We start from the raw sequence: 16,509 nt of genomic DNA, 5'->3' as shown, positions 1-16,509 counted from the left end.
TCTCTTTACCTCTAATATATTTTACATATTATGGAGAACCCGTAGTAACAGTAATTGCCACCATAAACTTGCATCTCAGGATGCTCAAACAGGATTAATTTTAAAGCTAAACTCCTTTAATAATAAATTAAGTCAATAATAGAAGATATTTAGTAGTAACGTCATCATTTTGACATAACCAGTTTTCTGACAGGGAAATCAGCAATCAGGAAATGTTTAAAAATATCCAAAGGCCAAAGCCCATGAAACATTACATGTTTCTTATGAAATACAAAGGCACTAGCTATACTGAGGACATTAACAAGTCTCGTAGGGCTGAGTAGCATTTACTATTGAATCACAGGTTTAACTTCATGAATGGTACACGTTGAACTCAAAGTGTGGTTCTCTTTCTCAAATGCATCAGCATTAACAGGAATATGACTCATTTTAAGAAGCTATTCTCTGTTTCAGAGAAGGGTGGAGTGTGTGGGTAATATCTCTGAGAAGGGGGAATCACAGTAGTCAATAGAAGGCTCTACAAGGGAAGTTGAGGCTTGTGTAAGCCAGTTCTGAGGGAGCCCAGAGCAAGTGTAAAGTCACCACTTCACTGAGACTTTAGCAAAGTAAGGGACAGATATTACACTGCAGGTAGCCCAGCTCCCACACAGGAGAACAGATAAACTACACCTCAGAATAAATACATGTAATGCTTCTGTACCAATAGAAGGATACAACTTTGCTCTATAAGCTGATTCACAGAGAGGGGGTTTTTAAATAGCTGGCAAGTTCCTTAAAGAAAAGGAGGAAATAAAACCCCACGAACCTACAAGAGGTTATTCTGTTGAATCACATTTGCAAATGTTGTCATTATCAGAGTTTTGCATAATCATCCTGCCACTTTCTGCTAAGCAGGATACATACACACATCACAATATCATATTCCAATGCTCTGAGCACAAAATTGAATACAATCACTGTATGGCATAAGAAAAAAGTTAATGTGCTTAATTTCTCCACACTACTGCTTAAAACTTTTCAGCCTAATGAAAATGCAGAACAACACCTTTAAATAAGGAAGCCTGTTATACCCAATGTTTACACAAAACAGTAGTATCTCTACAACTTCTGCAACAATCACACATCAGGCCTTAAGCAACACTACAACAATAATTTATATAGGAAAAAATGATTAGTATACCTGAGTGTTTGGGCTCACCTCTGTCTCCATGCACTTTCCCATCATAATTCTTGATCAGTTCTTCAATAAAAGTACCATCCTGGTCAAGCACTTCATCTCCCATATACGGAATGTTATGTAAAACAGTTTCATCCTCTACCTAGGAACAACAGTGATAATCAAATCACTTTAAATTGTGTTGCCAAGTGACCATTTCTGCATTGTTTTTCACTGTCTAGAGGAATCTGCCTACAACAGTAAATTAACTAGCTTCACAGCTTTAGCACATTTACCATTAACTAGAAAAACAAAACAAAACCCTCAACAATTTTTTGCATTCTCGGTGGCTGGCTCAAAATATTAACACCAGCTCCTAATCTTAAGGTTAGCAGAGCATTTCCAAGAAGTTTCAAATATGGAAACTCATTAAGTTATCTGGCTTTGGGAAGCTTGCATTTGGAAAATTCATTTGTCCTCCCTCAGTTCTCTCTTACAATATTGTAGGAAAGCACAATGGGAACCACCCTTTCATTGTTTGGCCAGAGATAAGAAAATATGCTACAAAAAGACTCTAAATTAAAGTTGTCTAAAGAGCAAACAGAGAAACATGCCTGAAAATTTAATCTGAACTCCACTGTCCTTTTTTTTTAACTGTATATAGACTAAATGCATTAATACTCCCATGTTTTATCAATAGAATTTACAGACCTTGATACTCAGCTGCATCTTCCAATACTACAAAAGAACCTTCTCTTGTCAAAAAATTAAACTTTCCTCCTGATCATGATTCTGTACCCACCCAAAATATCCAAACAGTCTTGAATTGAAAGCAAGGAGAAAAAGGTGTGAAAAACTGTGTATGTATACAGATAAAAAAAACTGTTGTTTAAACCACTTCATAGTAATTATTACCAAAATAACTAGTCAGCAAAGGTGGTCATATACAAAATGATGTGATAAAGATTTGCAATAAGCTAAGATTTTCAGAAAGTCAAATACCTATATCAGAAATATAATGCTATGGCTTCTGCACACAGTGAAATTAATCTGAAAAAAAAAGCATACTCAGATATGAGAATGACCAAGATGTGGGGGAACTATTTCAGGATTTAGTGCCCTTTATTCCACAAGAATTACTATTCTGTTACAAATATGCTGGTTGATTGTCTTATAGTAAAGCATTCATATCCCTCAGAAAACATTTCTCACTACACTAATTCGATACTTTCAAATAAAACTACATTTGTTAACAGCCACAAAAGACAATAGGTCACCTGAATTAAATAAACTTTACAGCAAAGATAATAAACTTTAAAGCAAGATTTTGGAGATACTTAGGTACATTGAGGACAGAGATTCAGTTTGCAAAGTTACCTTTCTATTTATTTTATTTGCAGGAGCTTATTTCTGATGATTACTACCCTATTACCAACATCTAAAGTAGGGAGGGTAATTGGCAATAGATTTTGCTGGCATACTTCTAAAATTAACACCTCCCTTTTCTCCAAACCTTTCTTCTCCCTACACTTGTTTAAACTTACCATAAAATTCTGTTGAAGGGGAGACCAAGAGTACATTATAGGCACAGAAGCAACAGCATTGAGAGTCTTCAGTGGGATGACTTGTTTTGGAAAATCAATATCACTGGTAACAGAGCACTGAAATAAGAAGTTGAAGTTACACTTACATAGCAACATCAGGAAAAAACCAAATAAAAATAAATCAGAGAACACTCTACAATGTACAAAATTCAAAGAGTTTCTCAAAATTAGCCATATCAACCTTTGAAAAATACATCAATTTTTCAAGGCCTAATAGGAAAAAATAGTTTTAGCAAGAGAAAAGAACCTCAAGAATTATTTCTATGTCAATATATTCATTCATAGATCATGATGGCATTCTTCCACTTATTATTAAGTGGTTGTGATAGTATTTTACTCAGACTATTCAACCTACAATACAAATTAGGTTTGGTATCTCAAAACTGATTTAGTACCTGTTGCTGCTGCTACACTGATGTTAGTGTATTCACTCAGGCCATCTGAGGGGCAAGTGAATTCCCCTGGCTTCAGATCAATACACTGCAGAAATCATGTATTATTTATGTTATAAAAATAAATAAAATTTTACTTTAATGCTAGCTAGACACCTTATAGAAATAAAAACTCCATATGTCTTTTTAATTCCTGCCTTGTTTCCCAATTATTGTCTGTTTATCCTATCCTCAAGTCTTTCATTATGCTCACTGCTTGCAAAGGAAAAATGAAAATTAATTCTTAGTATGGATACATCAATGAATTTTTCAGCTACAGGACTTCTGTTTTGGATAGTCAGAGACTTATGTAGCCTTCAAAGGATAAACAATCCATAGAAATACAGACAACAATTAGGTTATTCTTGCATTTAATAATCAATGGTTAACAAACATAGATCAACTTTTCTCAAATACTTGGACTGCAGTATGAAGAACTCTGGGAAAAAAGTTACAAGTAAAAGCAGACAGGAACAGAAAAAGCTTGGGGAAGTACAACAGAGAAGATTTGGAGATAGGTAAAACAAAGTTTAGAACAGCTATCATAGCTACCTGAAAGGAAAAAAGGAAGTGGAGACAAAAGATCTTTCTCCTTTCCAGAAGGGAAAGATGAACAGAGCTTCACATTTCTAAAGAAATACACAAAGTAATGTAACAAACAATATACAGAAACAGTACCCCGGCAGAATGACACAAGCCAGATTTATTTCTTTTCTTTTTAATCTGCAGCAAATGAAATTAGATTTTTGCTGTGTATATTAATATTCTAGACACCATCCTATGCTACTGCTTCATTCCCATTTCAGGTTAATGTTTAATTTTCTAGCTAGCAGCCACCTAGCATATTTTTCATGTATTTTTAAAGCAAAATACAAAAGTAAAAGAATTAATTACTTTTATCTTTGGAACTAGAAGTCTCAGGCTGACAAATGGGCTACGTCAAAGTGCCTCAGTTTGGTACTAAGCCTCAGTTACACTGCTCTGTTGTCCTGGTATGGAACTCAGGTTGATGTCTGGGGGGCATGCAATGGTCTCCACTTGATGCTGACTGTGACCAGCAATGCCCTGCACTCTTCACCAAACACAGGGAGGCTCTCACACAACCTTTCTATTTCTAGCCAGTGTCTTATGCAACTCTGAAGAAATTCAGTATATTAAGAAGATTTTAAAGTAATATTTTAAAGTCCCCAGCATTTTTTCATCTCGCTTCTCTCACTATAAATTATGGCAACCTTAAATGAAGCATTAGAGTTCTGATTCATGAGACAGAGACTGGATTGAATGTAGTAATTAGTGTGCTCTATCAATACAGGCAGGAAATTAACATAAAGAATAGTGAACACCACGCTTGAAAGAAAAGAAAAAAGAAAGAGGAACAATCTTCTACTAACAAAAAAAAGTGAAAATTGGATGTGTACCTGTGTCAATTATTATCAGTTCTGATCCCACACAATAGCTATAGAGCTGTACATGAGTAATTGCATATTCAAGCACATTTAAAAGATAACACATGAAGGTCCTCTCCTCCTTGCATTTGAACATGCATGCACACAAATGCACCTGTGTGACACACTCCCACTCCCCAGTTCTCCACTGAAATTTTAAGGAAAAGAAACTCTGCAAATTTATTTGCAGATGAAGTTCTTTGGTTTGCTTTTTTTAACCTATTCACAGTAAAGTCTTTTCATTCTCACCCTACTGAAAAGAGTTAGCTTTTCAGATTATTACAAACATCTTTAAACTTCTTAAGTGTGAAGAAGTGCCTAAAGAGCAACTTAAAAATAAGGTAAATTAAGCTGGGATGAATATAGAGAGCTGGAATGGGCTTAAATCACTGTTGAAGCTACCACAACACAGAATGCAAGCTCTAGGACGACCCTGCTTGACCAGGAAAGCTGCACTAGATGACATCCAGTGGTCCCTTTCAACCTTACCAATTCTGTAGAAACCATTTTAGGTTTAGGCATTTAGCTCAAATTATGCCACAACTATGGAAATGTTTTTCCCAAATTTAGCATCCAGTCTGCTTGTGCAACACAAGAATTCATTAATGTAACTCCAACAGGAGCAGGAGTAAACTCCCAGTACCACAGAGACAGACCAGTTTTATTAAAGGATGCTGAGGTATGGTCCAGTCATTATCAGAAATAAAGAAGTTTCACTTTTTTGTGTCATTCAAAGCCAGGTAGCCTGCTACATATTTATTCCTTTGCAGAAGTCATATGATCAAAGTACACAATAAATAAATCCTTTAAGACACTCATACAAAACACATTGGGCTGCCAAGTCATATCATGCTGAAAAAAAAAATACAAAGAACAGCCAACTTTACAGCAATAAAATGAAAACGTGCTAACAACCTTGTAAGTGGAATTACCACAACACATGTTAACCAACCTCCCTGGTCCCGCGCAATGAGCTCACAGAAGTCATGATGTGGACAGGCTGTATCCTACGTTGTTTCCATTCTTGATTTAAGATTTCAGTTCTTTCCAGTATCTTCTGACGGTTAGAATTAAACATACTCTAAAAATTAACCACAACATTATAAATAAATGAAAGACTCTAAATTCATCTGCTAGCATCTTAAGGCATTCTAACATTTAACCAGACATGTTATAACAAAGAAAAGTGCTCAAAACATACAAATTTAGTTTAAACGTCAGCGAGGTTCAATATAGTTCATTGTCTCTTTCTTCAATTCATACCATGTTCTCACATTTAGTCACACATTTAGCATGGAACTAAATTCTAAATTGAATTTGAAAGAATGTGCAGCTAAAGTTGCCATATTAGCTCTCCACAACCTCTTCTGATACTTAACATTCTTGACCCAATCACATATAAATGTATCATACATGTTTATAAGACCACAGAGTGAAGACAAGTTCTCAGTAGGTTGACAAAGTATTCAATGAAATTGTTATAGCAAGTGTTAACTGTAGGACACATACTACAGAAAATAATCAATACTTGTAAAATTTAATAAGCAATAGAAGCAAAAGATAAAGTACCTTTACTTCATCAGCACGTCGGAACCTCTTGAGCTGCCTCAGTCTCATATATTCTGATTTTACACGTTTTCTCCAACAAATTGGTCCCTTCTCAGATTTTTTTCCGGTTTGACCCATGATTATCCTACAAGAGACAACAGCATGTTTGTATTACCAAATCTGACACCACTGCTTACAGAAATTAGATAGGAAAGCAACATTCCTTTAATATCTTTCATATCTAATTCCTTTCAATATCTTTCATATCTAATTCCTTTCAATATCTTTCATATCTAATTCCTTTCAATATCTTTCATATCTAATTCCTTTCAATCACACACTTGCAATACCATCCCAATCCAAGAGAAAAAAAAGGAAAACATATTTAAGTGATAGGCACCAGAAAACAGTAATTTTAATTGCAAATCAGTGGACCCTTCACATTTGCACTTCTAATGCCTCGATACAAAAAGGCATCTGATGGATTTTAAAGGGTGAAGAGGAACAAATCCAGATTCCAAGTAGCCTTGTAAATTAACTTCTGGAGAACTATGTTCACAGCAGACAAACCTTTTCCTCCTTGCAGGCAGGATCGTCTTTACTAAGACACCAACTCCTACAACAGACTTCTGCAGTTGACCTCAAGTACAGAGGTACCCCCAGGAGTACTCAGTCCCCCCCAGTCAGCCATTCAAGCATGAAAAAATTGTAGAAATTCAGGCAACAAGCTTTGAAACAGCCAAACACTTGAGAAAAGAGACTTTGCTCTTTTCTCAAGTATTCTATAAGACCACAAGCTGCCCACTGATTCCACTTTACTGATCACCCTCCTAGTGCCAAGTGGTTCATTTTTACATTACAGGACTGTTGGCAATGAAGTTGTATTTTTATGTTATAATCCAAATGCCTTGCTAGAATATGCCAATCTGCTCCGTATTTTTCAAAATCAAGGACCGTATGCTACAGCTATGCTGGCAATGACTATTTTGACAGCATCCTGAAACCAAACCACTACATCAAAGACTGGCTTCTTCTCAAGAGCTGCATTGTAAAACCTACAATATTTCACTGAATAGCTCAAAATATCATTCACATGGACTGAAAGGCTGAAACATCCGGTTGCCCAGGGCTAAAACATTCTCAAGCAAGCAAAATCAGTTTGAGCAGAAACAATTCTAGCCCTTCTAATTATCAAGGCAGGTCAACGTGAACACAGGTGTCATCTTTGGCCTCAAATGCAATGCCCAGTGCTACCTTCATGGCACACACTAGAGCTCCCCTAACAGTCATAAGCACAGCTTTATCCAAGTTACTGGAAGCTTACTGCTCTATCTTCAGCAGTTCTGTAGAGGTCAGATTTGAGTTCTACCAGACTTTATGATGATGATGAGAGGTAGAAATCAATACAGAACCTGTTTATTCTCAAGACTATGCATTCATTTACAGTGAACAAAAAGGTAGTAAGTCTATAAAAGCCTGAACCCATTTTCATGCAAGACTTAGTAAGATTTAAAATAATATTTTGCAAGAAAAAATGCTGGGGTTTTAGATTTAGGATGAAAAAATAATTGACAAACAGATAGCAGAATTTCCAACCCAAATCATGGAAAACATCCTATGAGGAAAAAAGACGCAGGATACAAATAACTACATGATGCACCTGACTAGACAGAGGGTGAGGACATTTATCTCACCATGGGGAGATAAATCTAGAACAAAGCATCAAACACAGTTACCTTGCTTCCATGCACAAGACAGCAGGTAAAAAGCACCTGTACCTCATTCACCACAACCCTAGCGGTTACAAAAGACAAAAAAATAAAATACTTAAAAAAATAATCCTAGGCCATTCATGTTTGAACACAGACAAGATAATCAGTGACTCAAAGTGCACTATGATACTGATTAAAGAGCAGCATAAAAGCATTATGAAGTATAGAAAAAACACTATCATATACTAAACTAGGCAAAGTAAAAATACTGAAAAACAACCCGTTAACTGGAAATAAATTAGACATAGAATAAGTACCATTAAATAACAGACAACCTCAATTTGTAACACTACAGAACATCAAAATTGCTTCAGTTACGATTTAGCCAAAAGACATGGCAAAAACATCAATGCACTCAAAAGATAAATGAAAGCTCAACTGATGATACTGAAATAATATAGCCCATAAAACTGAAACACAAATTACATTTACTTACTCTAATATTGCCCCAACCACAGCTCTTCTTATTCTAGTTTCCTGGATAATAACAAATGACTCCAGCTTTAAAAAAAAGCTTTCTTAACTGAAATTAAATTGCCAGATACGCCCTGCTCATCAGAAGTAGATCTATACAGAAGTCACATATAATTGGATTAAAAAGCAATAAACAGACAAACCCAACAGAATTTCCATCTTTCTTTCACACAACTTAAGTACAGTCCCAAGAAGACCTGAGAGAAATACAACCCCATTAAAAAAATTTAAAAAAACAAAGCCAATCTATTAAATTTCCCAGGAATGAACATCATTGCTACCTGTTGTATTAAAATGGTAACAAAATAATATTCTTAAGATTAGCAGTTCCTTTCAAAACAGCCTAACTTACACTCGGGTTATTCATCTGAAAACAAACATAACTTTTAAGAATACTCTCCTCTTGCACTAGTTTCAAGTTGCTATCTGGGGTACAGCACAGACAACCTAATGGTCAAGGCACCAAAACATGTGATAGAATATGAAAAAATCTGCGCTGTTGCTTACATCAAGTTACAGGAAGAAAAAGTTCTCCTACATAAAGCCAAAACGTTAATGTGCAACAGTCAGTGGGATATACATCATACATTCAGTCCAATGTGCATAAACTACAGAAAATACATCTTAAATGGTAAATCCATATTAAGAGACAAAGCACTTAGTGGAAAGGAAGCATATGCACAGAAAAAAAAATTATAGCTAGGGAAAAAAAAGTGTCTTGGATGCATGTTTGTAAAAAATTTTCAGAGATTGTCAAAATTAATATATTACTGGTCTCTGAGCAGAGCCAAGTGAACCGTGTTTGTATGTTTTTGGCAGTCTAACGTAACCAAAGTAGAATTACTGTGTTGCTAACACATGTACTGTGGTAGGAGACAATTAATTGGTTTTGTGTCCCAAATCTCAGAAGAAAGTACAGAATAAAAATAAACCAAGGCAGGGGGCAGGGCAGGAAAAGCGTATTCACAGAGTTAATACTCATACTGCTATTGATAATCTTCACATTAGGACCACAGATAAATGCCATCGATGATTTCTCATGTCAGTTCAAAGGTCGTCCCCAAAACTTTAAATTTAAGAAGCTAGACCTGAGAAACAGGGATAAGAAGTTTCACAGGCAAGGACAGCCAGTGTTGGGGAGCAAAAAACAACAACTATGAAAGCAGGGTGCTGTACTCTACTTCCCATCCCCGAAAGCAAAAGTAATTTGGAGAATTACTGGGGCAAGTTCAGGGTTGTAGATGCTGTCTCAAGCCTACTAGTGGTCTACTTGCCTAGAGCCTGTGTGTAAGACAAACCTCTCCCAAATCACTTTCTTGTGCACGTAAACAGTAGAACTGGTGAAAGTACTCTGAAATGTAACAGACTACACTGTTCCCACTTTGCTAGGTAAGACAGAAAAATTGCACATTTTCCTTAAACTGTATTGTATGGGAGTCACAGCTAGGACTGCAGAGCAGAGAAGCTTGTCAATGTTAAGCTCAATTTGTCAGAACTAGCCAACTTTTCACATAAAGTTTCAGAATACTCCCTACAGGAGCCGAAGTGGCACAAGCTAAATCCCATCTGTCTGAGAATAGTTAAGTCGGTCTTAAGACAGCACAGTTTGAAACAGTTTCCATTTAATAAATAAAACATGATACTGATTATCTTAGTGCAATGGTCCGACTCCGAGAGCCCTTAGGCCTTGTCCCTCTTCTCCATTCCCATTTCCCCTTCTGAATCCCATCAGTTGTTTGTATTGTTTTGAAATCTTATTCTTTCCCATTTTTTTTTAAATCCTTTTGATTAAAATGGTCCATAGAAACCATCTAACTGCCAAAAAGCCAAGTCCTGAGAAGTTCTATCCAAAAAACAGAAAAGAAAAAAGTATGTAGCAGCCAAGTAAGTTATTTATGGGCAGAGTATTGCCTCTCCAGAAGAGATACAAAGAAAGCAAGCATAACTCCACAGCAGTGATACTGTTTCTAGAGAAAGCTCTTCTCCCAAAGTGCACTATGACTTCCACGCACAACCTCAGCTAACCCGGACAGATCTCACCTGGCATCACAGTAAGGAGGGAAACCTTGCCATGGACCCTCTTTGCAGAAGAGAGAATGCTGTGGGCTGTCTCATTCCAACTGGGCAATCACCCCAATGCCATGACAAAAAAGGAGATAATTATACTAACAAGAGGACCAATGCTATTCCAGACCCCCACCAAGTACAAAATATAACAATTGTTCTCTTAAGGAGAACAATAAGGGGGTACTAGGAATGTGACATACTAAAGCCACCTAAACAGAAATTTAAAAGAAAAACCTACAGGAAAAACGAAACAAAGACATAGGTGTTCTTTTCAGTTTCTACTCATTCTTGCATAGCTGGAAATGAAAAACAAAAAAAGGCAGTGTCCTAAAGCATATACATTTATTTTTTTAAAGAAACCCTGCTGAGCATTTCATAATTCTGTACAAGACCCACATCTTTACAGTAAGTTTTTAAGAAAATTCATGCCTATAAGTTTAAATCAGGCAACCTTTACTTTCAGCAGACAAATTGTATACAATACATCTAGGATTCACAATGAGACAAAGAAGTGTAGAAAAATTTCAGCTCAATTTGCTCCTGTTTTGCCTACAAAACATAGAAATAGCCTTATTTAAAGACAACGTCCTATTTTTTTTGATCATTTTGGCAATATCCATCAGTAACAGACAAGCACACAGATAATTCTCTAAATTAGGCAGTCTATTCAAACAGTCATACAGCTGTCAAAAACTATATTTAAGCTCCTCTGGCTACCATGCCAAATTTCAGGAAAAAAGATAAATTAATGAAAAATTTCAACTAAGAAGCATGGGAGAACAAATGAGGGGGTCTGCCCTTTTAATAGAACACTATTAGTTTGCAATTGCGCTTAATATTACACAATATTTTAAACTGTATTTGATATTACATTATCTTCCCACTACTTGTATATGATATTACATTATCTTCCCACTACTCAGGATCCCTATTTGGAGATATTTATGAATCAAAACATATTTTGTACAGTACAGTATAATTTACAAGTTCTTTATTTGTGAATTAATCTACTCATAAGGTTATTCACATACTTTAAATATATGGTAATATAATACAGTACTTCAGAGCACTCTTAACTACCAGTTTCAGTGCAAGGGGTGAGGGGACAGTGAGGTTGGAGGAGAACATAAAACCCAGTGGAGAAACTGCATTTGAAATCTGATGCAAATAAAATAATGAAAGAAGTAATCATGGGGTTGTGATGCCTGGAGTAGTGGGAGAGTAACAAAGGTATAAAATAAATCAGATGGGGCACGGGCAGGCAGGGGAGAAGTACTGCTTCTATCTCCCACAAAGCCAAGTGCTTTCACACTCAGAAGCTGAGGTCCAAAGGAATGTATTTAAGTGCAGGACCCAGCTCAATGGATGACAACACAGTGCTGCTTGATCTCCCTTCCAGCTCTCCATCAGCACTGCCCACTGGAGCCCTGTGTACAGTGACCTACTGACACTGCTGGAAAAGCCATCACTGGCTCCAGGAGCTGCCATTTCAAATACCACACCCTTACTAATCTAGAGTCAACACTACATCATGCAGGTCCTCACAAAGTAACTTCCTCAGCAGCAATGGCACCTTACCATCATCTCACCCTTCCCAACTCTTTATTTTCACCCCCGTACAGCTCATTAACCAGATACAACTGACTAAGGATAAACAAAACCTCACGACTGCACTTGTTTTCAGAAACACAGATGAGTTTCACGATCCCATCCACAGCTGTGGCATCCTCTGCACAACTATAAAGCAGGAGGAATTTTATAGAAAATCAGGCCAACACTAGACAAAAACTAGAGCAGGCAGTGAAACCACAAACGGGCACTGGTTTCATACATCAGTGTGCTCTGGAGTGGCAGGCATGCTCTTTAGCTGTAAGCTGTTATCAGATCCAGACAGCATACAAGTCTTTCAGCCTGAGCTTATGCAATCTTACTAATGGACAAATTATTATATAATAAACCCTACCTGAAGCCAACACACAACTCTTTCAAGCATCTACAGAACGTAAAGAGAAAAAAGAAAAAAAAAAAAAACCAAGGAAAACCAACCACACCCCATCACACCCTTCTATGCTTATTCACAAACCAAAAAAAATTTTTTACTTTGGGCAGCAGAATTTAGGACAACTTTCACATTCAACCCAAAAATGCAGGATTTTAGCAACAGAAGGGATTAACAACATTTTTCCACAAGCCTGCAGAAAAATTCAGTACTTGCTAGAAAAGAGGAAAAAAACAAATATCCCCATTAAGAATGCATTTCAAGTGTCAAAATTCAATGAGTTAAGCTTAGACCTGAAGTTGTTAACTTTACCAAACTACCTCATAAAGAACTAATAAAATCTTTTTGTTACAGGATTTTACACAGCACAATACAATAAAATGATTGTTCAACTGCAGCTAACTATTTTTCAGATATGTTAAACTAAACTTTACCTCTTAGAAATTTCCTTTTAGCATTCTGTTTCAAGCACCCTAAATGCCAAAACAAGATAATACAGTCCATGAACCTATCCTAAATCTTTCCAGAGTAAACAGTTTCCAACACTCTAACTACATCTACCAAGTACCTGAAAAAAAAGAAAACAACAACAAACCAATAAAACATACACATATAGCCAGACTTCAAAAAAACTAACTTGAAAATAGATTATAAATTAATGTTTTAATCTACTAGATCTGTCTTCTACATTTATATCAAACTTTTTTAATAGCACAGCAAGATTCATAGAAAAAAAATATGTTCAAATCCCAATATTCTTTTTTTGGATTAAATAAGAAAAACTGTTCAGTTGTGATTTCAGAGCTGCTAAGTCTTTCACATTAAGTTATGCAAGCTGTAGGTGGGTGGGGGGGAAATGACACTCACAGAAACTCAAAGGGCTTTTTACCTGTGCTATTACAGCAAACACAAAAAAAGATATGACCAGAAGTTTTATAGTTGCCACTCTGCTTTCTGGATTTTCTAAAGCAAAACAAAACATGGTTTTCTTTCAAACTTATCTATGTAAAATACCACGTTCTCATTTCCATGGGAAGAAAAATATTCCCAAGGCCACTGTCAACTTGGGTATTTCAGAGCCCAAACTAGACCAACTAACAAGAATCTCTGAAATACAACATAGGAAAGATTAATACAGTTTATTAATAATATTTTATAAAAATAACTACAGTACATTTAATCTTTTACAGAAATAATCAGAGAAATAGATGGGAATAAACTGTAGTGTGTTTTTACTATTTTATATCACAGAAATGTGGTATTTAAAGTCTGTAGTACAGTTCAACCTATTTTTAAACAAGAAATACCTAAAAATATTTATATATTAAATTTATATCATGTTGTTATTCCATATGCTGAAGTACTGTGTCATTAAAGGCTGTTTAAATTTCAAGAAATAACTCGCATCAAATGCTACCATCAGTTCAACTACCTTCCTCAAATGCTATTTGGTGTCAGTTTGACCTGGAAAAGACATCATCTGTCCATTGTATCAATGGTCACTCATTTCTACTTCTACACAGCCTTCTCTACTGTGAGTGCTTAAGTGCTTATGATTCTGTAATCAAACTAGGTCAGGCAGGGGAAAAAAAAATCTGTCTGAACAGCCCAGAAAATGAACATACTTGGTTTTTAAATACATTTTTTCAACAAAACCAGCTCCACATGCTGGTTTGTTCAGCAGCCACGGATTTGTTCAATGTGTTCAAGCCATGAATTCTTTAATCCACGCAAGGGACAGAGGGGCGACATAGGGGCAAAAACAAGAGGCAAAGAACTAAAACAGGAGAGGGCAACAGCTCAGGCTTCAACACAAGTGTTTGTGAAACCATGTCATCCCTCTGATACTCAGTTTTCCTGGTACAGAAAAAATATTCTTAAAAACAGAAACAGGAAGCATTTATTAAGGTATCCATGCCAGCTGTGCCACTCTTTGGACAGATAAAGGCCAGCAGCTTGTATTTGCCTACAAAGGCTTAACCAGTACAGGTTCTCTTTGGGAGTATCTAAAAGAAAAGGATCAGTTAACTGATCTAAGCAGGTAACTCCAAACATGTCATCTTGTTTTCCTCACTCTGACAGGCTTCAGTGGTTGTGGATGATGTAGGTTAACAAAACACTCATGGTCAGTTCTGCAAGAATGTTCTTGATCACTCAGGAGACGGAAACTTCTACAGGCTATTATCAAAGACAAAACTATTAACTAACTGATCTGATGGAAGGAGGAGAACCATCAACAGCCTCAGATGTACCAATGACAACCCCAAACTGAGGAGCAATGACTGTGTGTGAATATTCAGACTATTTCCTCTTTTTCCTCCTCAAGTTAGCAGAAAACTCCTGGCTTGCAAGCAGAATTAAAAACCTATTCTGTAGCATGGGTAACAATCACATCCAAGACATTTCAGTGTCAGCCCTTACACCAACACAGACTGATACTGGCTATAGGCTTTCCAGGTAATATGGCAGCTCCAAAACCAAAGGTCTGCTGCTATAAATAGTCATGCTTTTATTATAAGCAGTCTCATTATAAGTAAGCGCCTATTATTGTGACAGCTATTTATTTGTAATTACTATTTGCAACAATAAAATACACTTCAGTTAGTAGAATCCCTTTTACACTACCCTGTCACTACAATGTTGTAGGGTTATGTACCACCAACCTGAAGATTTTGCTTCCACTGAAACTGCTGTTAAAACCAAGGCCAGTGTACTTTTTCCTTCCTGATATAAACAATGGTTACTAGCTTATTAGTAATTACCTAACAGAATTGCACTTTGAAGAACAACATTTCAACCAAAACTAAACAGCACATACACTTACACATACACTTACCTGTTTGCTTTTGGAAGCTGATAACAAATACATCCTAGTGCACTGCTCAACTAGAAGTAGGAAAGGAAGTGGGATCTTAAAATGGCATTTATTTCCTCTCTCCATAGTCTGTCTACACTACCTCAGCATCTCAGACAGATCTTACATAGCAAATATGGCAAGTTTGATTGTGCTGATCAGTTACTTCAAATTACATATTTTCTGCACTCAAAAGCATAGTTTTCTAACTGGACCAGAGCTGTTCATGCTGGCATCATAAATATCCAAACTGGCAAGGAAGAAGCGGAACCATGAAACCAGAGTCAAGGGAAAGCAGAAAAAAACCTCTCCTCTTCAATGCAAGCAAACCATTCCAGCATATCATCCACTTGTCTTAGACTAGAACATTTATCTTCCACATCATGTAAAACATATCATTCACACTGTGTAGTTTTTTGTTCTTTACAGCACTTTGCACAATCAATGCAGTTAATGTGTTAACTACTTCTGCAAGAGTAGCTTTCAAGAAGCTGCTTCCTGCTATCTCTTGATCAACGAAAGATTGCTCTGAAAAGATGTAGTCAGTGGCAAACAATAGCAGCAAACTTGTCTACATCACTTGCCAGTGCAAGACAGATGAAAAGCTTGTGTAGGTTCCTTCAATTGCGTTCTGCCACATACATTCCACATCCCACTACAGCCACTCAACGAGTATTAGCACAAGGCAAAGGCTTCAAGGCACATTCTATTTATTCCCACAAATACTCTTTTACAATATCTCATGTAAGCTCCCCAAACTCCTGAGCACACTCTTAAGAATGTGTCATACTTCTGTCTGTTTCTGGGCCTTATCAAAATTGAACAAGTCACTCTGAGAATTTCAACCACTACATAATGGAATTAACTCCCTGAATAACTTGCTTTCCTACACAAATCAGAGCTAAACCCAGACAATCACAGAATTTGAGCACTGTTCTAGCTCTTCTACTGAAACATGCTAATCTATGCTAAAATGAAAATACAAGAGACAACAGACAAGACTCAGACAACAGACAAGACTCAGAGAAGGGATTTCATTTTAATATAGCAAGAAAATTCTTCCCAGTGAGTGTGGTCCAGCATAGAAATGTATTAAACAGAGGTGTCAGAATCTCCATTCTTGAAAACATTTTAAAAGTGATCTGGAAAATATTATTTC

General features: G+C 36.4%; 1 protein-coding gene across 8 annotated transcripts in view; it reads right to left on the bottom strand.

Moving 5' to 3' along the window:
* EZH2 (enhancer of zeste 2 polycomb repressive complex 2 subunit) overlaps window positions 1–16,509 on the bottom strand; it is a 51,661-nt gene that overhangs the window by 23,553 nt on the left and 11,599 nt on the right. For 3 of the 8 annotated variants that reach the window (XM_077178827.1, XM_077178824.1, XM_077178831.1), the window contains exons 2-5: window positions 6,206–6,329; window positions 5,589–5,717; window positions 2,701–2,817; window positions 1,181–1,319 (exon numbers count right to left, since the gene is read on the bottom strand). In XM_077178827.1, the coding sequence (XP_077034942.1) occupies window positions 1,181–1,319; window positions 2,701–2,817; window positions 5,589–5,717; window positions 6,206–6,322 (502 nt within the window). In that variant the 5' untranslated portion in view covers window positions 6,323–6,329. Of the gene's footprint in view, window positions 1–1,180; window positions 1,320–2,700; window positions 2,818–5,588; window positions 5,718–6,205; window positions 6,330–6,754; window positions 8,004–16,509 lie in introns of those variants that run through there. The other 5 variants (XM_077178838.1, XM_077178821.1, XM_077178840.1 and 2 more) reach the window with 5 other exon arrangements.

The sequence above is a fragment of the Agelaius phoeniceus genome, chromosome 1 (assembly GCF_051311805.1).
Source record: "Agelaius phoeniceus isolate bAgePho1 chromosome 1, bAgePho1.hap1, whole genome shotgun sequence".
Classification (NCBI taxonomy): domain Eukaryota; kingdom Metazoa; phylum Chordata; class Aves; order Passeriformes; family Icteridae; genus Agelaius; species Agelaius phoeniceus.
The sequence above is the reverse complement of the archived record's forward strand: the minus strand, read 5'-3'. Positions and strand labels throughout refer to the sequence as shown.